The 25,425-nt window shown below is 46.4% G+C and overlaps 1 protein-coding gene across 1 annotated transcript; it reads right to left on the minus strand.

Moving 5' to 3' along the window:
• Positions 1-10,613: 10,613 nt before the first annotated feature.
• LOC138632973 (uncharacterized) lies at positions 10,614-11,779 on the minus strand. Its single transcript, XM_069718916.1, has 2 exons — positions 11,284-11,779; positions 10,614-11,042 (listed from the first exon to the last, which is right to left on the minus strand). The coding sequence occupies exons 1-2, from the start codon at positions 11,728-11,730 to the stop codon at positions 10,617-10,619; spliced, it is 873 nt and encodes a 290-aa protein (XP_069575017.1). The 5' UTR covers positions 11,731-11,779; the 3' UTR covers positions 10,614-10,616.
• Between the last annotated feature and the right edge of the window lie 13,646 nt (positions 11,780-25,425).

Consider the following 25,425-nt stretch of genomic DNA (forward strand, 5'->3'; position numbering starts at 1 on the left):
TCCACAGTCCGAACGGATCTGTTTAACTGGGCCCCGCAAAGCAAAGAATCGCCGTAAGGCGTTGATGAAACAAGATGCATCCACTGACTCAATGGGTTCTATGTGGTTCCTATGACCCAGAATCCCGCCGTGCAAACAGCATCCTCTGTGAGCACACGGCCTTGGTGCTTCACTCTGTCATGGAAATGTCTCAAGTAGTGTTGCTACATGACTACGTTTAGGAATGATTTGAGGGAACTTCTCAGTTACATCGATCATGGCATGCTTCAGCCTGCCTCCAACCATTAGTAGGTCATTTTCATCAACCCATGGGCTTAGTCCTTTCAGAGGGCTGCTTTTGGGAATCGCCTTACCGGTGGTCAAGTTAGTAAACTCCTCACAGTAATTCTCTCTTTGAACGCAACTTACGATGTGATTTTGTGCTACAACCAGCTCCTCCACTGTGAGTGGGTTTGATTGTTGGTTTTGCACTTGACATTTTGTGTTTGGCACCTAGTTTCCAGTGATGAGCGAAACGCTTCAATAACGCTATAGCTCGCACTAGGGCCTTCCAGGAAGAAAACCGCTCAAAACGTTGTGAGCCCAAATTGGACTGGGGGCAGGAGAGTGTGGTGGCAAAAGGCTGTACTTCAACATCACTGTCAGGACAAATTAGCTTATGTTCTCTCTGTGCTTGCGTGGGTTCTCTCCGGGCTCTCTGGCTTCCTCCCATCATCCAAAAACATGCACCTCAGGTCAGGTTACCTGGCGCCGCGCTAGTGGCAGCCTGCTGCAGCATCTCCCCCCTGAGAGCCCCCCTGCTGTAGTGAAGAAATTTCCCCTCGGGGATTAATAAAGTGTATAAAATAAAAAAAATAAAAAAATATGGCTCCTCTTCTGAAGCTGGTGTCGTCCCAGACTGAGCAAGGAATGTTGTGCTGGCGAGGTCAGCTGCACTTACAGATCGAGTGCCATGATCAGCGGGGTTCTGTGTGGAACACACATAGTGCCATTGCTTAGGGTTTGTTGATTTCCTGATTCGTTGAACTCTGTTACACGCGTAGACATGGAATCGCCTGCTCTGGTTATGCATGTAACCAAGGACCACTCGGCTGTCTGTATAGAAGTGTACTGTATCCAAGCATCCAGTTCATTCTGGACTAGCTCAGCTACTTCAACTGCTAATACTGCAGCACCCACATCAAGCCTTGGGATGGTGTGTGCAGCCACGGGTGGCAACTTTGCCCTCCCAAGTACGAATCCTATGGAGCATTCTCCAGTGCTGTTGATCACCTTGAGGTAGGCCACAGAAGCAATAGCCTTAACTGAAGTATCGGCAAACACATGGATCTCTTTTCTCTGTGCTGTCAAAAGGGTAGAGGTTGTGTAAGACCGCTGAATCTCCAACCCTTTCAGTTCCTCCAAGGATTTTTTTCCATAACTTCCACTCAGCCTCCTTCTCCTCTGGAAGGCATGTGTCCCAATCAGGATTTTCTGAAGAGATGAGCTCTCGGAGAATCATCTTCCCTCTGATGGTAACAGGTGCGACAAGGCCAAGAGGATCAAACAAACTGTTCACTGTAGCTAGAACATCTCTGCGTGTGAAGGGTTTGTCCAAAGATGCCACCTTGAAAGTGAAGACATCCTTCTTCAGATCCCAGCCCAGTCCCAGGCTGCGTTGGATGAAGGAGATGCCATTATCCATGTCCAGATCTCTCAGATCCGTAGCATGGTCGTCTGTGGGAAAGGCTTCAAGGACTTCAGTGCTGTTTGATGCTATTTTGTGAAGTCGCAAGTTTGAGGAAGCCAACATCTCCTGTGTTCTCTTGAGCAGGTCAATGGCCTCTGTGGCCGATGGGAGGGATGTTAGGCCATCATCAACATAGAAATTGCACTCCACGAAGTGCTTAGCATCTTCCCCATATTCTCTCTCTCCATGCTGTGCAGCGTGACGAAGACCATAGATAGCGACAGCAGGGGATGAGCTGTTTCCGAATACGTGCACCTTCATTCTGTATTCAGCAATCTCATTCCTGAAATCATTTCCTCTGAACCACAGGAAACGAAGAAAGTTGCGAGAGTCTTCGCTGACAAGGAAACTGTGGAACATTTGTTCAATGTCAGCTATGATGGCTGTGTTTTCCTGTCGGAATCGCAACAGGACTCCAAGCAAAGTGTTGTTCAAGTCTGGGCCGGGCATTGAGAGAGATGCCATGGTATTGGGCGCTAGAGTCGAAAACAACACGGATTTTTCCTGGTTTTTGTGGATGGTATACTCCAAAAATGGGTAAATACCAACATTCTTCTCCTTCTGACAGAGGTGGTGCGAGCTCAACGTGGTCACAATCAAACATTTTCTGCATGAAGGCCACAAAGTGGGCTCTCATTTCTGGTTTCTTCTCGAGAGAATGACAAAGAGAGTTTAAGCGCATTACTGCCTGTTCTCTGTTGTTTGGAAGATGTGATCGGGGTGCTTGAAATGGAAGAGGTACTACCCAGCTGTTACTTTCATCAATGTGCATTTCTCGGTCCATGACTTTTAGGAACTGCCTATCTTCAACAGAAAGGCCCACCTTTTCATCGTCTCGAGTTGTCTCAAAGATGTTCTTTCTGAGAGTGCAGTCACCTGAAGTTGGTTTGAAACTGTTTGAAGAGACTTGCTGCCAAGGTATGTTTTTCTTTGACATGGATCCGGTTGGGGCATGGAGTCAGGTAAGATGGACGCCTGTTTTCAAGCACACTAGTGCGGAATGAGGCCACCTCTGTTGGTCTGTGGGCAGGTCCCAAACAAACATCTCCGATAATAACCCAACCGAGGTCGAGCCTCTGGGCATAAGGGGAGTCATGTGGACCATTGTGTTGTTCTCGCACCTTATGCAATCGTAGGATGTCGCGTCCCAGGAGAATGAGTATCTGGGCTTCTGGATCCAAAGGTGGTATTTTGTGAGCAATGGATCTGAGGTGAGGGTGATGTTTTGCAACCTCTGGAGAGGGGATTTCAGACCGGTCTTCTGGCAGGTCATTGCATTCTATGAGAGTGGGCAGCAGGACGTTAACTGTCCCATCTAAAGATTCAACTACAAATTTGGTTGCTCTTCTCCCTGAGGTCTCTGTGGTTCCTGCACATGTGCAGAGAGTATAAGGAGCCTCTGAGCCTTGAATATGAAACAGACTGAAAAAAATCGGACCTGGCCAAGGATCTATTACTTTGTTCATCCAACATAATATAGACTATTTTTGCTCTGTCTGGGTGAGCGTGGGGGTACACCTCGGCCAGAAGGATCTTTGAACAGGATCTGGAGCCTTTACCTATTCCACAGACCTCTGTTCCACAGACCTCTGTGCACTTTGAGCTAACACTTGGCTGAGGCCCGTCTCCTTCGTAGTCCCCGCCATGCTCTAAAGGGGTGTCGTTACTGACCCATGGAGGAGGTCCAGCATGTAGAGCGGTGACATGACTGTTGTCTCCACATTCAGCACATTTCAAGGTTGCTTTACAGCTCTTTGCAAAATGAGTAGTGGAGGAACAACACTTGAAACATATGCCATTTTCTTTTAGATACATCTTGCGTTCCTCTAATGATTTGGCTCTGAAACCTCTGCACCTCTTTAAGGGGTGAGGCTTCTTGTGAATTGGGCACTGTTTATCAATGTCACTGAGTTTAGTTGCTGAAACATTTGTCTGAGAAGCTGACTTGAGGTTAGAAATCAAGCCACCTACTTGAGATCCTGAACTGATTTCTGTCTTGTAAGTTGAAATGTGACGTTTATCAAAGTCTTGTTTTCTTCCGATATACTCCGACCTTGTAACCACAGGGGTTGTTGAAAGAAAGAAACTTGGGTCGTTTCTTCGTCGTGCTTCATTACATATGAAGCTTGTAAAGAATGCAAATGGTGGGAAGGAAGTATGATGCTCCTCTTTGAACACTGAACCCTGCACAAGCCACTTCTCCTGCAAACCACGAGGGAGCTTTTCAACAGTAGGGTTTAGACCCCTAGCGGTGTCCAAATATGACAGCCCAGGCAGATTTCCTTGAGATTTAGCAGTCTCCAATTCCTTTAATAAATCACCCAACTGTCTGAGTTTCACAGGGTCGTCATGTTTAATTTTTGGGAAGTTCTCTATTTTCTCAAAGAGTGCCTTCTCCACAACTTCAGGAGAGCCATAGCACTCCTCCAAGCATTCCCAAGCTCTCTGTAGACCTACTGCTGGGTTTGCCACATGTACAGAACGAACTCTTGTTACATGCTCTGCTGACTCACTTCCCAGCCACTTCGTTAAGAGGTCAAGCTCCTCTCTGCCAGTTAAGTTTAGTCCACCGATAGCATTGTAGAATGAGGACTTCCAGGCTGCATAATTTTCCGGTTTGTCGTTGAATTTAACAAGGCTGGAGTTCACTAGCTCACGATGTAGTAAATATCTCGTGATTTCACCTACCCCAATTCTGTCGTCGGCTTGTGGACAACATGCTGCCCTATCAACTAGAGAAGTAGGCTGCTGGCCAAAAGAGGGTTGTGCTAAAGAACGAGAATTAGCTGTTGGGAAATCATGCGGTACAATATGATGCGATTGCGTCTGCCCTTTTGGCTGTGACCTGGAGATGTCGTTTTCCTGACCCATGGAGCTTTGACAAAACGCAGGTGTTGGGCTTTTGGGCTGTGCTGTTGCATGCATATCATCATAGTAACCACTCTGAGGCACAGCACTGAGAGGATACCAGTGTGTACTATGGGAGTGATGAGGATGCTCTCTCAACTGCTGGTGGGGTTGTGGGACTGGCAGACATGTACTGAGTTTAGGAGCTCCACAGTCAGAGTTATGCAGCTGGGACTGTTGTTCGACATAGTCATGAGTACGCTGAGCAGCTCCTTCTGCTGTAACCTGAAGGTCCCACTTACTACCTCTGCAAGACTCCGGTTCAAGAGCTGCCTCCAGGACCTGAGCCTCTGCTTCAGCTGCTGCTACTTCCCTTTCACAGTTCAGAGTGGACAGCCTAGCCGCTATATGGGCTTCTTTCACTTTTAGTTCTGCCTCCTGTTGTGCAAATGCTGCACATGCTTTAGCTGCTTGCACCTTAGCACGTGCCACCGCAGCAGCTGTTGCAGCAGATGATTTTGTTTTAGATGTGGAGGCAGAATATTCTGAAAGAGTTAAAAGGGGGCTCGTATGTTGAATATGAGCATCCGCGTCTGAGTCCTGTTCATCATTCCTCGACATGGTGAAATAAAACAATGGCTTACACAGGCTTCCTTTCCTCTGTGTTGAAGTGCCCGCCGTGAAGTTGCTTTTTTACTATTCTGTCCTCAGAGTAGGTGTCAGACCACACTTCGACAGATAGCGAACATACTGTTGTATAGAGAGTCAGACGAAGAAGTAAAGTTGAATGAACTTTTACTGTTTGTTTTCCTCTTATGTACAACAATCTTTTTTGTAAAAAAGCATTGCTTCTCAAGGCACTCAACATAAGAAAGGCAGAGGATTAACTGCCCACATGTGATCCCTCACCGCTGCTGTGGGCTAGAATCATTGCTCTGGCCACATCATGTGACCCTATTGGCCAATGAATGAAAAGAAGACTTCTACTGCTAAAACTAATTGCAATACCACATGCAACCACCAGGGGGATAAATTAAAATAATCTAAACATCAACCCAATATACAGAACAGTAAGACTAAGACATTCTTCAGAAGTCTAGTTAGTATGGATACCCCAAAAAGACATGTTGATGGTTAATATGAACTAATTGATTAATTTATTTCTGAGGCCATTGTACTTGATGATATACCTGTGATAGGTTTAGGAAGGCTATGCAAACCTAACAGTAACAATTGTATTCATAAAATAAGTTTATGAAGGTCACTACTACTGACAGCTAAACATATACACAGCTGAAAAGAGCTATGACTCTTTGTCAGCCAGTGCTGAGGAGAATCCTGGGTTTATTCTTGTTTCCTTCTTTTAAGTATAAATAATATGTGGCTCTGGCATTCTGGAGGGCTTTCTTATTTCTTATTATGTTATTGGACTGCCCTTCCAGGCTAGGTGATATTCTTCTTAAATAGTGGAGCGCCACTTCCTTTCCAGCTTTTGGGATTTGTACCACGGACACAGTGACCTCTGATTCATTACTTTCCCCCCCCCAGAAGAACAGTGTCGAGTGTCATACACAAGATGCTGTTCTTGTGCAGGAGTAAAGTTGTATTGGCAAATTGCATTGAAGTATATAATAATGTAATCCCTTCCTTAATTTTGTTTACAGTATTATCAGATAGGTAGATAGGTAGGTAGGTATATACTTTATTAATCCCGAGGGGAATTTTTTTTAATAGATAGACACCTACTGTAATTTTTTCCCCCCAAATGCAATGGAACTGGGATGGACACTCATTTGTACACCTGTAGAAATTGCTGAAGAGTTTGATAGGCATGCCAAATTTTCTCAGCCTTCTGAGGAAAACTAAATGAATTTCACATGACAAAACATTTGAAATTTCAAATGTGTAAACTATTTTAAAAAGTAAAATATTTAGAGCACATGTGCTTGCACATTAGACATGTATTTTGCCCATGGGAAAGACTTAAAACTTAAAGCAAAGGGGTACTGGGTGAGAAGATGGAACAGACTAACGAAGCTGGAGTGCAGGACCGGGGTTGATATACTCCCAGGTGATTAATAGGATTGACAGCACCTGTGCCAGACAATCAGGGGAGTGAAAGTGAGAGTTGGCTGTAGGTGGGCAGTGGAGAGATTCACACCCTCCAGACACAAACCAAAACATAAAGCACATGACAGACAATAACAAACAGGGGAATTACAGAACACACAAGGGAAGGAGATTTGGGGAACAAAGGTTAAAACACAGGGTCAGACAGGGATCACAACAATCCAAATCTTCATCAAAACTTGCCAATTTCAGTGTGTGGGTTGCAAGCTCAGAAGTTGTTATCAATTCCTGTTGTGACAAGAATTTTGAAAATGGTAACTTTCAGATAGAAAAAAAAATAAGGAAATAGCCACCCAATGGCAGGTTTATTGTATACCACCAATTGCCATAATAGCTTTTCATATAACTCATAGCGTTGAGTGCAATAATTGTCCTGTGTAATGTATCAAATGGGTCTGTGGGTGGATACCGTCTAGTGATCGAAACATAGTGGCAGTATCATGAACATACAAGATACAGCAATGATCCATTGTAGACAGTTCTGTAGATTGCATGCTATTTTTCTGTTTCTAAAGAAGGAATAAGATCCGTTTAGGCACAAGAAGCCAATTATATTTGTTTTACTTTCTGAGCAGGAATGTAAACCATGAGTTTTGTAGGACAGTCTGCTGTCTATATAAATCGTTGAGGTGTGGACTGTATCAATCAGATTGCCATTTCATGCATGAATAGAACTGAAGAATGTTTATGGGATGCACGCTTGTTAAATCCATAATTTTTTTTTTCATTTTGGGGGTTAAGACATTAAGACAAGGTCATTTAAAGCAGCTTTTAACCTGGAAAAGGCCAGGGTTGCAGAGGGGCTGATAGGATACAAGATGGTATCATCAGCATGAAGATTGGCATTACAATGCCGAGTAGGAATATTATTTGCAGTGATAATACTGGTCCTTGAGGGACATCTTTAGCAACAACCTGGTTTCAAAACATTTTAATCAACTGAAACATCAAAACCTACAGAAAGCACTTTCTTTTCACAAAATGTTGTGATCAACAGCCGACTGCTGCAGCTGAAGGGCAATATTATTTTCCAGAGAGCCATGTACTTGCGAGTTGATTAGTAATTATAGAACTTTGGAGAGACAAGACAGCTTGGATATTGGTACATAGCTATTAAGGTTAGGATTAGATTGCCAAGATCACCAACATTAGGGTTAAAATCAGTGCAGAACACCTCAATCCACTCCAGAGCGAGAAATTAAGTGGGACTATTTGGGGTGTAGGTGGTGTCAAATATACTCGCATACCGTCACCTGAATACAAAAAAAAATTTAAAAAAACACTATCGCATGCCAGCTTAAAGTGCACACAGTTAATATATCAGGCCACCACATGCAGTGAAGAGGAGTCCGACAGCGCGTTATCCTGTTAGTCTGGCGAGATACTAAAAAAGAAAAGAGGGGAAATGAGGTATTTTACCCAATTTCAAAAAGAACTCGTTAGCAATCTGAGCAGTTGGCACCAACATTCACCTAGCCTATTGGCCAATTTACTTGGCTTAGTATAAAGAGAATTGGCCGTACAATAAGCGACAGGCAAAACAGCAGTGGCTATGACAACCCTAAAATGACTAAATTACAACATAAATTAGTACATGCAGCCTACATACAGTATCTGCCAACCAAGATTTAGCTACACAATCGATGCTATTTTTAGCCCACAAAGGAAGTTCCAGGCAGCAGCATTATAATGTAAAAATAATTGTTGACATCACAAACAGTAGAAATTAACACATGAAACGAAAATAGCTCCTCTGATGAATTCCAGCACCAGTTACCTATACATATAAAATGTCATTAAAAATGATTTAAAAAACAACAACATCCCATTCATAATCTCATAATGAGGCAAGCACTGCTTGTACCTTAGGTGCAGACTCAGCCAAGCGGGCCTGGGCAACAGGTTGCTTACAGTGCCTGCAGTGAAAAATCAAATTGATCAATAAGTCTTTCAAAAATATCTAATTCACATCAACACAGTCATCCTTACAACATACCGTTCAGGAGACCAACCTGCTCACTAGGCACACTGGACAAAATGCATCAAGAGCAAAATCCTGAATGCTAACAATAAGTACCTACTCCTAATGAGACAATAGTCTCCAGGTGTGTGACTGCCAGCAAGGCATAGGGGAGGGCTTCCATGGAGGGAGAAGCTGGCCACACTAAGCCCTAAACCCTCACTAAACCCCTCATCTTTTTATAAAAGATAAAATGGGACACTCCATCATGACATCACACGCTGCTTGCCTTTCCACTGGAAAAGAAAAAAACGCCACACTTCCGAATGAATAAATATGGCATTATTTTATATGTACAGAAGCAAGAAAACAATGAACACAGTGTTTCATAAAGTGCCATTTTTCTCGCGTCACCCAGGATTTCACCTTGTATCAAGGTAATAGGAGTATCAATTTGTGATACAGGAAATATCCTGTAGCAATGCATAATTACTGCGGGTTTCATCATAATCTAATCACTGGTTCCTGACATGTTCTCCATGCATGACATCAATATCTAGCTTCTACAAAAATAATATTCATTATAATTAGAAACAAGAGAGCCCCTTGAAGATTAGTTACCATAAAAACAAATTACTGAGCACAGACAAAATGACTTGTTGAGAAAGACAGTTGCACCTATCTTCTTCAATTCAATTCAATTTTATTTATATAGCGCCAAGTCACAACATAGGTTATTTCATGGCACTTAACACATTAAAGTCCTTACAGCAAGACTTTACAATATTATACAGAGAAACTCAACAATTCAACAATTCCCACATAAGCTAGGAGACAAAAAACTCCTCTTGAAGGGAGAAAAACCTCCAACAGAGGGAAGGAAAAACTCCCTCTTAACAGGAAGAAACCTCAGACAGAACCAGGCTCAGGGGTGGGCGGCCATCTGCCTCGACTGGTTGGGGTGAGAGGAGAGCATAGAGAGAAAAGGACAGCATAGAGATAGAAGAGAAGAACTGTTGGTGGAGACAACAAGCACAGAGCAGAGACATGCAGCTCCATGGGATTTATTCCCACATGCTGTGTAGTCTATCATTGTAACTTCAAAATATTAATAAGAAGTGGTCCGACAAAACAGGGTTTTGAGGAAATACAATTCAATTTTCAGTTTCCATGCCATACGAAAGAACCATATCGAGGGTGTGGTTACCACAGTGAGTGGGTTTATTTACATTCTGAGAAAAGCCTATATAATATAATAATGAGCTAAAAGTAGAACTGAGGCTATCCACGTTGTTGACGTGGACAACGATATCATCACTTTATCTGAACTCAGCACTAAATCTGATAAAAAAAGTCAGAGAATTCAGTTAGAAACTCTGAATAAGGACCAGGTGGGCGATGAACAACAACAAATAGAATTGGTTTCTGTGCTTTCCAGTTTGGGTGTGAGAGACTAAGAGTCAGACTCTCAAATGATTTATAACTAAGTTTAGGCTTTGGATTAATTGATAAACTTGAGTGGAAGATTGCTGCCACTCCTCCTCCTCGGCCTGAATCTCTAGGAATATGATCATTAATATGACTGGGAGGAGTTGCTTCATTAATACTAATATATTCTTCCTGTTGCAGCCAGGTCTCTGTGAGACAGAGTAAATCAATCTGATGATCAGTTATCAAGTCATTTACTAACAGAGATTTAGATCAGAGAGATCTGATATTTAATAGTTCGCTTTTAATTGTCAGATTTTTTTGATCCATTAATTTGGTAAGATACATTTTTATTACATTTTTATTGATACATGTTTTCTTGAGTTTTTTTAAATATAGGTGGTCTGGGTACAGACACAACCTCTATAGGATGTTGAATGTTTTGGGTGAGTGACAGCTCTAAAGAAGCTGCAGAGGAGCTGTAAGACTGTAACTCTGCGTCCTGGCGTCAATCCTGGGATGTCAGGTTTTAGGGCTGTTAAGAGACATGGCCATATTTCTAGAAAGAAGAGCTGCACCATCCAAAGTAGGATGGATGCCGTCTCTCCGGATCAGACCAGGTTTTCCCCAGAAAGTATTCCAATTGTCAATGAAGCCCACATTGTTAGCGGGACACCACCTCGACAACCAGCGGTGAAGTGAAGATGTACGGCTAAACATATCATCACTGGTCTGGTTAGGAAGGGGTCCAGAGAAAACTACAGAGTCCGACATTGTTTTTGCAAAGTTGGACACCGAGTCCACTTTAACTTTAGTGACCTCCGATTGGTGTAACCGGGTGTCATTACTGCCGACGTTAATAACAATCTGACTGTATTTACGATTAGCTAGCAGTTTCAGGTTTGATTCAATGTCGCCCGCTCTGGCCCCAGGAAGACATCTGACTCTGTCCCCGGGAAGACATCTGACTCTGTCCCCGGGAAGGCATCCGACTCTGTCCCCGGGAAGACATCTGACTCTGGTCCCCGGGAAGACATCTGAATCTGTCCCCGGGAAGACACCTGACTCTGGCCCCGGGAAGACATCTGACTCTGGCCCCGGGAAGACATCTGACTCTGGCCCCGGGAAGACATCTGTCTCTAGCCCCAGGAAGACATCTGACTCTGTCCCCGGGAAGACATCCGACTATGGCCGCTGGTTTCGCTAACTTCACGTTCCGCAAAATAGAGTCTCCAATAACCAGAGTTGGTTTCTCAGCAGGTGTTTCGCCGAGTGGGGAAAATCGGTTGGAGACGTGAAGGGGTCGGTGGTGAACCGTGGGCTTCTGCTTGGCACTATGCCTCCTTTGTACTGCCACCCAGCCACCCGTCTGTTCGGGTGTTGCGGGGGACCGGCTAACTAAGCCTGCAGCCCTGGACAGCTGTACACCCCCTCCCTGAGAAGCTCCTACGGCTAGCTGGTTATTTAGCATGGTGCACAGCCGCGATTCTAATTCGGTGACCCTGGCCTCCAGAGCCCTAACTACACTACATTTATTACAGGTAGCATTATCATTAAGAGAGGCAGGGTCGTAACTAAACATGTCACACACCGAGCAGGAAAAACAAGAAGAGGTGGAGGGAGAGAGGGAAGCCATTGCTAACTGCTAAGCTAGCAGTACCAAAACGCCAAGTTAAGTGAACGTTGGTCAAATATTTAACAGTAGAATTGTTCAAGAAGAGCAAGCGTGAGTTTTAACTTGAGATTAGAAGAAGTGTGGAGAGAGTTAAGATATGTATAATTCAGGAAAAGAACCTGAAATAGCAGAGAGAAGTAACACTAGTCACAATGTTTGTAGACAGGAAGTGATGCAATACGCTCACCATAACGTCAGACGGGATCTGATTTCTGTAATATGGAATGTATTGCCCCTGTGGCTTATTTCCCTGGGTACATTAATCTACTGTATATTTACAGTTTAACCTGTCCAAGAACATTTGTGATTGGATCGTCATAAGAAATAAAAATGCAATTGTTCAACCTTTTAATTTGAGTTAAGTGATCCTGAAGTGTAGGGTAGAGAACAATTGCCCTAATTTTTCCAGCAAAGAAAAAAGCCAAGCTATTAATGGCTTGGCACAGATAAAACCAAATGGAGATTAGATAGTGATTTTTAAAGAATGGAGAGGGGGCAGCACATAGGGCAGAAATAATTAATCACCTTAGATGAGGGAGATGGAAGAAAAGAGAGGCAGAGTGGAGACAGTGGGGGGAGATACAGCAAAGGAAAACACGAGGTAGAAAGGGAATGGAGGGTGAGAGGTTAGGGGAAGAAAACACTTAAATGAGGAAAAAATAACACTAAAATTATAAAATGAGACTGACACTGAGCAGCACTAATGAACAAAATGGAGTGAATGGAAAGATAAGGACAAAGGAAAAAGGAGGTAGACAAAAGATGGTGGATATATAAGGAAAGCTAGAAAGTATAGAGTAAGGTAAAAAAAAAAAAAAAAGGAACTCAAATATTTCTTTTCAAGGGTAATTTACAGAATAAACTTAAAGTTCAATATAACAAAAAAAGAAAAGAAAAAGGGTGCAACAGTCTGGAGCTCAGAGCCCAGACAGTACTTTTATACGTGTGTGTGATCATTAGACTGAGAGCAGTAGACAGAGTCTGATTCAAAGGGGAGAAGGTCATGCAGGCAAACCAATTTTTTTTTTTTTTTAAGGTACATGACAATGTATGTAGTTTGCAATTTACGTGGAAATGCCATTCCATCCGAGTTAACAAGTAGATAACGATCTAGAGCTGTGATTCCTGAACTTTTTGCCTAATGCACTCACTAAAAATTAAATAATAACTATCAGGTAAGGTACTCTGGTATCCATTCAGTTACACTACCTGTCATTTTCAAATATGATTGGATTATAACCGGATAATGTTTTCCTATACATATTGTTCGTCATTATATTTTGGCTAATTGTTATTTTCTTTCCTCCTAAACTTTAACATTGATAGATAAATAGATAATAGGCCCATTGTGCAGAAGATGTAAGCAGCATTCATTCTAGCTCTCGTCTCTTGCTCATTGCACCATGACTTGAGATTGTTTGGAAATATAGCCATTTTAAATAATGTCCAGTCTTGACCTTTTGCTTTTCACCCCGCCTTCAGGTGTGGCCATTTGGAAGAGATATAAACGCTTTACTTTTTTTAACAACACAAGGTCTAACATAACATTTCTTTTTTTTTAACATAACCAGACCTTAGGTCATCATTGTCACTGACCAAAACATTTAACTTCAGGTACTAGTGCAGTCGTCCTTAGTGGTGACTAAAAGCACTCTCGTTAGCTCTAATATACAGTACATTGTTTACTGGTTTATTTTCCTGTAAGAGATGGCTAGATTAGAGGGCTGGTGAAATATAAGCTTTGTAAATGGTGTTTGCATAGGCCTAGGTCTTGAATGTACAACTGAATGGAAGACAGAAACAAAGCTGAATGGTGATGTTTGGCTTGACTGATGTACTGGACTGAGGTGCAGTTCAGTGTCGATATGCCTGACTAACTACAAACTATATATAGTGAGTACGTACTCACGTACTCCCTGACTGAAAAAAACGTGAGAATCTCGTGGTTTCCAAATGGGGCAGGTGATAACATGTAGGACATGTTACCACATTTTTTAACATTTACTTACTTGGGAAAAATAGGTGGAATTGTGAAAGTTTTTTATATGTTGTTATATGTGGTAGCATGTGAGGCACATGCAGAAACACATTATCACACGTAATGTGTCACAAATACTGGACATTTTCTTCAACACATTTTTCAACAAGTCCAGTAATGTGAGCACTGAAAAACACAAAGGTTCAGCAATACCTACAGAACCTGTATAAAGACAGTACACACACGACATCATTACAGTTAAAAAGGGGATAATCAGGGAGAGAAGATGAAGCCTTGACAAAGGTAAAGTGAAGCTAGTGATTGGTAAGCATGCTATATAGCCGGGCCATCAATGTGCAAGTTTATCAGATTTAAGTAAAAACACTTAAAAATAGTGTCAAACTTTATTTTGCATATGACCTGTTAGGATTCCTGTCTGTTCCCAGTGTGTTTAACCCCCGAATACCTTTCCTCCTGTGTCCTGTCATTCCCCTGTCTGTTTTTTCTCCCTCAGCAGTACCCTCCTCCAAGCACCGCCCACTACCGCACCTCTCCGGCAGCACAGCTGAGCGGCATTCCCAGTGATTACGCCGTCTGCTACTTATACCCTAGTCTCCTGCCCAGCCGGTGTCAGTTCGTCCGTTGCCTACCCGTCAACCCGTCCAGTAAGTCCGTTCCGTCTCCCGTTGTTGAGATTACGATTCTGACCTGTTTCCTGTTTCCTGCCGTTCAGTGTTGGGCCACGGGCATCCACCTGAACGAAGAAGATTCCAGATTGTTCCTCGGAGATCATCTGCTGCAATCTTGGCAATCCTGTGTCGAGCTACGAGTGTCACACAGTCGACCCTGCCGGTTCCGTCCAGTGTCGAGCCACGGGCATCACCTGCACGAAGAGACCCTCCAGTGCGTTCCTCGGAGATCCGCTGTCGAGGTTTGGGCGATCCTGTGTCGAGTCGCGGACGTCACACAGTCGATCCAGCCAATCAGCTCGCTGAGGAGAGATCTGGGGATTCCCCCAGCGGAGCATCGCCGTTCGTCTACGTCACCCGGCCACGTGTCAAGGAGAACCCCGGGATTCCCTCGGGTGGCGCAGCGCAGATTGACACAGACTCTTGGCGTGCATTTCCGGGTTGCTCTTGCTGCCTGGGGAATAAAGACCTGATTCTTAAGAGATTTTGCCGTGTGTCTGCATTTGGGTTCGTTTATCCCCTCACCTCATAACAGAACGAACTGACCAGACATGGACCGGGGGGGGGGGGGGGGGGGGGGGGGGGGGGGGGGGGGGGGGGGGGGGGGGGGGGGGGGGGGGGGGGGGGGGGGGGGGGGGGGGGGGGGGGGGGGGGGGGGGGGGGGGGGGGGGGGGGGGGGGGGGGGGGGGGGGGGGGGGGACAGCAACCGCAGCAGAATCCACCTCTGCGGACCAACTGCAGAGGGCACTTACAACCCAGGGGATTCTCGTTGGGCAGCACCATCAGCTGATCCAGGGACTGACTGACGCTCAGCAGGCTCTCGGCTCCCAGGTGGCCGGGCTTGGGGCTATGATGCGGGATCTCACTCGCCCTCCAGCCCGTCGCTGGACCGCCCGTCGCGGCTTCACCTCCTCCCCGTGAGTCATTTGTTCCGCCCCGGAGCCCTTTCACGGGGCTTCACGGGGTTGCCGAGGATTCTTATTACAAGTGATGTTAGTGTTCCGACAGCAGCCTATCTCCTATGCCTCGGACAGTTCGCAGATCTCCTATATTATAGGGTTGCTGCGAGGACGGGCCTTGATCTGGGCTGAGGCATGGCAGACTCGGAACCCAGTAGACTCTACCTCGTTCGCACGGCTGAGGGAGGAGTTTGAAAAGGTGTTTGATCACCCGGAGTACTCCAGTGATGCGGTACAGCGGCTGCTTCACCTACGCCAGGGCTCTACGAGCGCGGCTGAGTTTTCAGTGGAGTTCCGGATCCTAGCCGCCGAGTCCGGCTGGGGAGAGAGGGCCCTGCGGGGTGTGTACCAGAACAGTTTATCTGAGGAACTTAAGGATGAGCTCGCAGTTAGGGAGGAGGCTGACTCTTTTGATGAACTCATCTCTCTCTCCATTCGGCTGGATAACCGAATGCGGGAGAGAAGGCGCGAGAGGACCCGCCGGACCGCCCCGCCGGGCCGTCAGTCTAACTCCTATTCCTGTTTCCAGCTCCAGGCACCCACACGTCGACCCACTCCCGATCAATTGGACCACACCGCTACGGCGCCGCCAGCGGACGAGGAGCCCATGCAGCTGGGGAGGTCGCAGCTCACTCGGCAGCAGAGGGAGCAGCACCTCAGGTCGGGAGTTTGCCTCTACTGCGGGGAGCCGGGGCATCGCATCGCCTCCTGTCCGGTTCGCCCCAAAAGAGGGGGCTCGCCAGTAGTGGTGGGATACTGGTGAGCGAGTCCACGCGTTTCCCCCATCCCAAGTCTCGCCTGACATTGCCAGCGAGCCTGGTTTTGCCATCAGGTCCTCTTCACATCTCGGCCATTATTGACTCTGGAGCCGAACAGAACTTTTTAGACTCCACGTTCGTCTCCACGCACGGGATTCCGGTGGAGGCTCTGGAGCGGCCGCTGTCGGTACGTGCCCTGAATGGCAGTCCGCTGGCGACTATTACACACCGAACTCTGCCCATTCCTCTGCTCGTGTCAGGCAATCATCGCCACAAGATTCGCTTGTATGTGTTCCCGACTCCTCTGACGCCCCTGGTCCTGGGTCATCCTTGGCTCCGGGACCACAACCCCCGGATCGACTGGATAGGAGAGAGAGTCTTGGGTTGGAGCCCGGCCTGTCACTCACGTTGCCTCTTGTCCGCCGTTCCCCAGCCTGAGAACATCCCCTGCAGTTCTACGGCTGGACCCAATCTATCCTCCGTTCCCCGGGAGTACGCGGACCTGGGGGAGGTTTTTAGTAAGGAACAAGCCCTCTCCCTACCACCACATTGACCGTACGATTGCGCCATCGAGTTGCTCTCTGGCATATCGTTTCCCTCCAGCCGCCTCTACAACCTGTCCCGAGCGAGAGGCGATGGAGAAATACATCACAGACTCTCTAGCCGCAGGAATTATCCGTCCCTCATCCTCCCCTCTGGGAGCGGGGTTTTTTTTTGTAACCAAGAAGGACAAGACCCTGCGTCCCTGCATTGACTACCGTGGTCTCAACCAGATTACCACTAAGAATAAGTACCCTCTACCACTGCTAGACTCTGTTTTCGAGTCTCTCGCTGGGGCCACAGTGTTCTCTAAATTGGACCTCCGTAACGCCTACCACCTGGTCCGAATCCAAGAGGGAGATGAGTGGAAGACGGCGTTTAACACCCCCCCTTGGCCATTTTGAATATTTGGTCATGCCTTTCGGTCTGACCAATGCCCCTGCTGTTTTCCAGGCCCTGGTGAGCGACGTTCTTCGGGACTTCCTGAACCGGTTCATGTTCGTCTACTTGGACGACATATTGATCTACTCAGCTACCCCCAAGGAACACTACCATCATGTCCTTCAAAGACTCCTGGAGAATCGGCTCTTCGTTAAGGCAGAGAAGTGCGAGTTCCACGTCCCTTCAGTCCAGTTTTTGGGCTTTATCATTGAGGAGGGGCAGGTCCGTAAGGACCCGGAGAAGGTTAAAGCTGTGACGGAATGGCCTGTGCCCTCCTCCCGAAAGAGACTTCAGCAGTTCCTAGGTTTTGCCAATTTTTACCGGCGATTCATCCGGGGTTACAGCCAGACAGCTCTTCCCCTTACTCGACTCACATCCACCAAGGTGGATTTTAGCTGGACGCCCGAGGCCAACAAGGCTTTTTTGGCCCTCAAAGAACTGTTCGCCTCGGCTCCTATCCTCGCACATCCGGACGAGAGGCGCCAGTTCGTAGTCGAGGTCGGGGCAGTATTGTCCCAACGTTCAGTCGCTGATTCCAGACTCCGACCCTGTGCGTTCTTCTCCCGAAGACTCTCCCCAGCCCAGCGGAATTACGACGTGGGTAACCGAGAACTGCTGGCTGTGAAATTAGCTCTGGAGGAGTGGAGGCACTGGCTGGAGGGATCAGCGCAGCCTTTTGTCGTCCTCACTGATCATAAGAACCTAGAGTATATACACACAGCCAGAAGACTAAACCCCCGTCAGGCCCACTGGGCATTATTTTTCTCCCGCTTCAATTTCACCATCACTTTTCGTCCAGGGCACAAGAACACTAAGCCCGACGCCCTGTCCCGTCAGTTTTCCCCGGATGAGGAGGAGCCAACCCCGGACACCATTGTGCCTCCCTCCTGCGTGCTAGGAGCGCTGACTTGGGAGGTCGAGATGGCGGTGCGTGAGGCTCAGCGGACCCAGCCTGACCCCGGAGGAGGTCCCCCTGACCAGCTGTTCGTTCCTCCGTCCGTCCGTTCCCAGGTCCTGCGGTGGGCTCATGACTCCCGGCTCTCCGGCCACCCAGGTATCCGCCGAACCATACACTGCCTTCGCCGCACCTTCTGGTGGCCATCCCTCGAGGAGGACTCGCGAGCCTACATCTTGGCCTGCACTACATGTGCCCGCAATAAGGCTTCGCACCGACCCCCTGTGGGACTACTACAACCACTCCCCAGCGCCCATGGTCTCATATTGCCATAGACTTTGTCACGGGTTTCACTCCATCTGACCGGAATACGGTCATCCTAACCATAGTGGACCGGTTCTCAAAGGCGGCCCACTTCATTCCAATCCTCAAGCTTCCGTCTGCCCAGGAGAGACCTGCTGACCCTGCATGTCGTCCGACTCCACGGCATCCCTGTGGACATTGTGTCTGATCGGGGTCCGCAGTTCGCCTCTCAGGTCTGGAAGGTGTTTTGCCGGACCATCGGGGCCACGCCCAACCTCTCCTCAGGGTTCCACCCCCAAACAAATGGACAGACCGAGAGGCTGAATCAGGAGTTGGAGGCCGTTCTTCGGTGTGTGACCACCGCCAATCCCGCATCCTGGAGCCGTCACCTTCCGTGGGTAGAATACACCCACAACTCTCACACCTCTGCTGCCACTGGACTGTCCCCCTTCGAGGCCTCCCTGGGCTATCAACCTCCCCTGTTCCCTAGCCAAGAGGTCGAGGTAGCAGTCCCATCGGTTCAGGTCCATGCCCGTCGCTGTAGGCGGGTGTGGAGGGAGACTCGGGCCGCCCTACTCCGCACTGCGGAACAGAACAAGAGGGTGGCAGATCGTCGCCAAGTTCCCGCTCCCGTGTACCAGCTCGGACAGCAAGTTTGGCTCTCAACGAAGGATATTCCCCTTCGTACAGAGTCAAGAAAGCTGTCCCCGAGATTCATTCCCGATCACCGCTATAATCAACCCCGTCACAGTCAAACTACAGTTACCAGCCTCCATGAGAATTCACCCTGTCTTCCATGTCTCTATCCTAAAACCCGTGGTCACCAGCCCATTAAATCCTCCGGCCACACCCCCTCCACCACCCCGAATTATCGATGGAGGGCCCGTCTATACGGTCAATCGCCTCCTCGATGTCCGCCGCAGAGGTAGGGGGTTCCAGTACCTGGTAGATTGGGAGAGTTATGGGCCTGAGGAGCGGTGCTGGGTACCACGCTCCCGGATCTTGGATCCTGAGATGGTTCGCACCTACCATCGACAGAACCCTGACAAGCCTGGCGGTTCGCCAGGAGGCTCCCGTTGAGAGGGGGGTACTGTTAGGATTCCTGTCTGTTCCCAGTGTGTTTTCCCCTGTTTAACCCCCGAATACCTTTCCTCCTGTGTCCTGTCATTCCCCTGTCTGTTTTTTCTCCCTCAGCAGTACCTTCCTCCAAGCACCGCCCACTACCGCACCTCTCCGACAGCACAGCTGAGCGGCATTCCCAGTGATTACGCCGGCCGCTACTTATACCCTAGTCTCCTGCCCAGCCGGTGTCAGTTCGTCCGTTGCCTACCCGTCCAGTAAGTCCGTTCCGTCTCCCGTTGTTGAGATTACGATTCTGACCTGTTTCCTGTTTCCTGTCGTTCAGTGTCGGGCCACGGGCATCCACCTGAACGAAGAAGATTCCAGATCGTTCCTCGGAGATCATCTGCTGCAATCTTGGCAATCCTGTGTCGAGCTACGAGTGTCACACAGTCGACCCTGCCGGTTCCGTCCAGTGTCGAGCCACGGGCATCACCTGCACGAAGAGACCCTCCAGTGCGTTCCTCGGAGATCCGCTGTCGAGGTTTGGGCGATCCTGTGTCGAGTCGTGGACGTCACACAGTCGATCCAGCCAATCAGCTCGCTGTGGAGAGATCTGGGGATTCCCCCCAGCAGAGCATCGCCGTTCGTCTACGTCACCTGGCCACGTGTCAAGGAGAACCCCGGGATTCCCTCGGGTGGCGCAGCGCAGATTGACACAGACTCTTGGCGTGCATTTCCAGGTTGCTCTCGCTGCCCGGGAAATAAAGACCTGATTCTTAAGAGATTTTGCCGTGTGTCTGCATTTGGGTTCGTTTATCCCCTCACCTCATAACATGACCGAATAAATAGAAAAGTAGTTTAGTTGCAGAGCTGTAATGCACAGATATGTGTATCAATACCTTATGGTCAACATAAAGTTTGATTTGTGCTGAAAGACACGTCATTCTTCCTCTGTTTGTGGTGTTGTCTGACCTGTGGAAAGAGCTGGAAGCATTGGGTACGGAATCAGACAGTTTGATTCATGGATTATCATCATGATACATCATAGGGGAAAAAAGACTAATTTCTTTGAAAATAGTCCTAATTAAAATTAGATTTTTGTCCTTGCCAGGTGTGGCCTTACTTGTTTTTTAAATATATTATTGTGCCTTTTCTAGCTTTTAGTAACAATCACGATGGCAGTATCAACCATATCTGCCACGGTCTAAAATGTAAACCACTAATAATACTAATTTTTATCAAGTGATACTGTTGTTTGCATGCTGGAGCAGATTTGGTTATTAGCATCATAATAATAAAGATCAAACATCATTATAAATATGAAAAAACACAACAGGTACCAATAACCAAACTGTAAAATCAGTCTCAAAAAGGGTGCACACCTATACATGTCGATATCTGAGAGGTATTGACACTTGTGAACAGTGAAGCCATTAATCTGAGCCCTAACCTTGCAATCCAGCTGTCATCACAGATCATGGCCAATAAAACCAGCTCCTCTCATTCCCTTTAAGACAAATGTTATGCAGCCGACTATTAGTTTCTTATAAATCAAGAAAGAGCAGACCGGCACCACAGTCCAAACTTTATGTTGGAGGAAACTGACATACTTGTCTGGAGGTACTGGCTCTTTATTTTTATGGAGTCTGCCTGCATGGGCTGATCAAGGGCTTTGCATGATGTAACTAATATTATAAATAACTCTTTCCCTGGTATTATGACAACGGATGCCCAGTGTTCAATGATATCAAACAAAAACCTGTGTTTTATAGACCTCAAACACTGACATTAAATTAAATATCAAAGGGAATAAAGAACACTCATCCAATATAGTGACGTCAGGTGCTGGAACGATGTTAAAGAGTGAGCATAAGTAAATTACGGACACTTAATACTCCAGTCGAAATTCATTTATGAACAACTAATTGGTCCTATTAAATTTATTTTATATATTTATTCTCCTCTTTGCGCGTGCAATGACTGATTGTGGTTTCACCCAGAAGTTCAGTGCTGAAGCTTCTAGCAACCTGGGGCTCACACGGAATCGAGCTTTTGTTGTTGCAGGTGTCAGCTGGGCAAAAAGCAGTAACCTCTATGTATGAACCTCTCTGCTGGTAAGGGCACAAGCATAAAATTAGACCTGATGGCCCATGCTGTGACATTAGGGGGACTACTCTGCGACTGATCTATTTCACTTTTGTTAGAGGATGAGAAGACAAGCAAGGAAAAGATCAGACCTCACCAGGTGGATGTCAACCCATAAATACACCTTTTGGCATTTGCCCCTGTCAAGACCTGTGGGCAGGATGTATTTTCCCATCTGAATTTTCTGTAGGTCTGGGACGTAAACAGAGATAAACCTTTAATGATCCATGTAGGGAAATTGCATAAAAGCAATGATGCCTTCTTCAACAGAGAATCAAACCTTGCATGAAGGCTAAAATACTTACCAGCGTTAAAGATCAAATGTTTAAGTATTTTTTTTTTACTTTTTAATGGGCAGCATGAAAACCCCCCGCAGATTATGAATGTTAATAATAAAATAAAAATGTCAACTATTAAACAAACTCACTGTATAAGTAAAATATGAAACAAATATACTATTTTTAATGCATGGCCATGGAATTGTCTTTTCTCTCTTTTCTACTGTAAGTGAAGAAAGCTGCAAACACACTTAAATCTCAGGATTAACAGGCAGAGAAGTAAAGGAAACATCCAGTAAACACACCACAACTTCCACTGTGATCATGGCGGCACCACTGAGTGATCACACATGAGTTGTGGAGCAGATTAGATTCATATTCGGGGCACCACTTTCTGTCCAGCAGAAAGAATCAAGATTTAATTGGAATAGGCTGTATAGGCCTATCTACAAGTGATCAGTCAACATAGACTGAACCATGACTTCTGCATTCAGGGATTTCTTTTAATATCTTCCAGGAAATACACAAAAACAAGTACTTGGTCTATAAGGATATTTATTGAACAATATTTACACCAAGAATAAACTAGATGAATATATATTGTAGTGTATGGATCATGGATGTCATGAACAGGATTTCTGAGCTATAGCAGTGTTATGAGGTGTGTAGATAAACGGACCCAAATGCAGACACACAGCAAAGTCTCTTTGGAACCAGGTATTTATTTCTCCCAGGCAGTGAGAGCAAACAGGAAAACACACCAAGAGTCTGAGTCCCAATCCAAGCCGGAAGTTGGCTCCTCCGCGAATGCGGCTGGCTGCCAGTGCGGGGTGTTGCAAACCGAAGGAATCCCGGGGTTCTCCTCGGCACGTGACCAGGTGAAGTAGCCGGACGGCGACGCTCCGCTGGGGAATCCTGAGTCTTCTCCTCAGTGAGCAGCAGGCTGACGTGGCTTGGTTGGAATCCCATAGTCCTCCACCAGCGCAGCTGATTGGCTGGATCAACTGTGACGTCCGCGACTCGACACAGGATAGCCCAAACCCTTGACAGTTGATCTCCGAGGAACACACTGGAAGGTCTCTTTGTGCAGGTGATGCCTGTGGCTCGACACTGGACGGAATAGGCAGGGTCGACTGTGTGACACTCGTAGCTCGACACAGGATTGCCAAGATTGCAGCAGATGATCTCCATGGAACGATCTACAATCTTCTTCGTTCAGGTGAATGCCCGTGGCGCGACACTGAACGGCAGGAAACAGGAAACAGGTTGGGGTCAGAACCGGAATCTCAAAACAGGGAGACGGACAGACTTATGTGTGTTGACGGGTAGGCAACGGACGAACTGACGCTGAACAGACGGGAGACCGGGGTATTTGTATCCAGCTGGAGATGATTAGTCAAATGCGATCCAGCTGGATCTGGAGGTGGGCGTGGCCGATGATGGAACTCGGAGGAAGGTACTGCAGGAGAGACAAAAACAAACGGAAGTACATGGCAGACAATAACAAACCGACGGGAATGACAGGACACTGAAGGAGAGGTGATCGGGGGTAAAATAGAGGAAAACACACTGGGATCAGACAGGAATCCTAACAAGCAGAGTGATGGTGGGAACGAATAATACAGCATTATTCATTCCCACCATCACTCTGTAGTAGCTGTAGTTAGGCTATTAAAAACTGAGCTTGTTCCTGACTTAAATGAAAGATTATGAATTTAGAATTGGATAAATCAGCTATCAGACCCAATGGATCAAAGTACTCAGAAGTAAATGCCTACTGGAGGGTGGTCACAGTTGTCCAGACAATCCTCTTTCCTGTGGACCTCTTTGCAGATGTTATTGGCCTGAAGTTTGGCGTTGTGCTGTGGGTGTTGAGAGGTTTGTTTCCCACTTGTATTTACATGTACAAAGGGAAAACACTGTGTCCAGGCGGAATTTATCCCGATTTTTCAGAACCTTTTTAGTGCTGAGCCATCTGAAATCATTATTGATGAGGAAGTCAATGTGTTCTGCAAAATGTGTCAGCCTTTAATGAACCTTGTCAAATTGATCTGTGTCCTGTTAAAGAAAATTTAAAAGCATGGATGGACCATTACCTCTGGGATTTTTTTTGGGGGCATTTTTTGCAAATAGTAACGATAACTGGAAATTAGATGAGCCTTAAAATAACTTAAACACTTACTATATGTTGGGTTTACCATGTTTTTCTATATACTGTCTCTATATTTATACAGACCGTATCTATATACACAAGATCCACTGTTTTTCACAATACTACATCAAAGTACAACACCATCTACCTTTTAACTGCGAGAATAACACAGAAATGTGCCAATAGTTTTGCAGACTTCATGAGCACATACACTCACCAGCCACTTTATTACATACACCTTGCTAGTACCGGACTGGACCCCCTTTTGCCTTCAGAACTGCCTTAATTCTTTGTGGCATAGATTCAACAAGGTGCTGGAAACATTCCTCAGAGATCATAGTCTATATTGACACGATAGCGTCACGCAGTTGCTGCAGATTTGTCAGCTGCACATCCATGATACGAATCTCCCGTTCCACCACATCCCAAAGGTGCTCTATTGGATTGAGATCTGGTGATTGTGGAGGCCATTGGAGTCCAGTGAACTCATTGTCATGTTTAAGAAACCAGTTTGAGATGATTTGAGCTTTGTGACATGGCACGTTAGCCTGCTGAAAGTAGCTATCAGAAGATGGGTACGCTGTGGTCATAAAGGGATGGACATGGTCAGCAACAATACTCAGGTAGGCTGTGGCGTTTAAACAATGCTCAATTGGTTCTAAGGGGCCCAAAGTGTGCCAAGAAAAAAAATCCCCCACACCATTACACCACCACCACCAGCCTGAACCGTTGATACAAGGCAGGATGGATCCATGCTTTCATGTTGTTTATGCCAAATTCTGACCCGACCATCAGAATGTCGCAGCAGAAATTGAGACTCATCTGACCAGGCAATGTTTTTCCAATCTTCTATTGTCCAATTTTGGTGAGCCCGTGCAAATTGTAGCCTCAGTTTCTAGTTCTTAGCTGACAGGAGTGCCACCCGGTGTGGTCTTCTACTGCTGGAGCCCATCTGCTTCAAGGTTTGACATGTTGTGTGTTCAGAGATGTGGTACCTTGGTTGTAACAAGTGGTTATTTGAGTTACTATTGCCTTTCTATCATCTCGAACCAGTCTAGCCATTCTCCTCTGACCCCCAGCATCAACAAAGCATTTTCGCCAGGAGAACTGCCACTCACTGGATATTCTCTTTTTCGGACCATTCTCTGTAAACCCTAGAGATGGTTGTGCGTGAAGATCCCAGTAGATCAGCAGTTTCTGAAATACTCAGACCAGCCCGTCTGGCACCAACAACCATGCCACGTTCAAAGTCACTTAAATCACCTTTCTTCCCCATTCTGATGCTCAAGTTGAACTTCAGCAGGTCGTCTTGACCATGTCTACATGCCTAAATGCATTGAGTTGCTGCCATGTGATTGGCTGATTCGATATTTGCGTTAACGAGCAGTTGAACAGGTGTACCTAATAAAGTGGCCGGTGAGTGTATATTAACCATTTCCACCCTGTACTGGGACCA

This window comes from Brachyistius frenatus, unplaced genomic scaffold (genome assembly GCF_029030835.1).
Source record: "Brachyistius frenatus isolate BFR_SWC_R1_liver_20210118 unplaced genomic scaffold, ASM2903083v1 Contig_202, whole genome shotgun sequence".
In the NCBI taxonomy this organism is placed as follows: domain Eukaryota; kingdom Metazoa; phylum Chordata; class Actinopteri; family Embiotocidae; genus Brachyistius; species Brachyistius frenatus.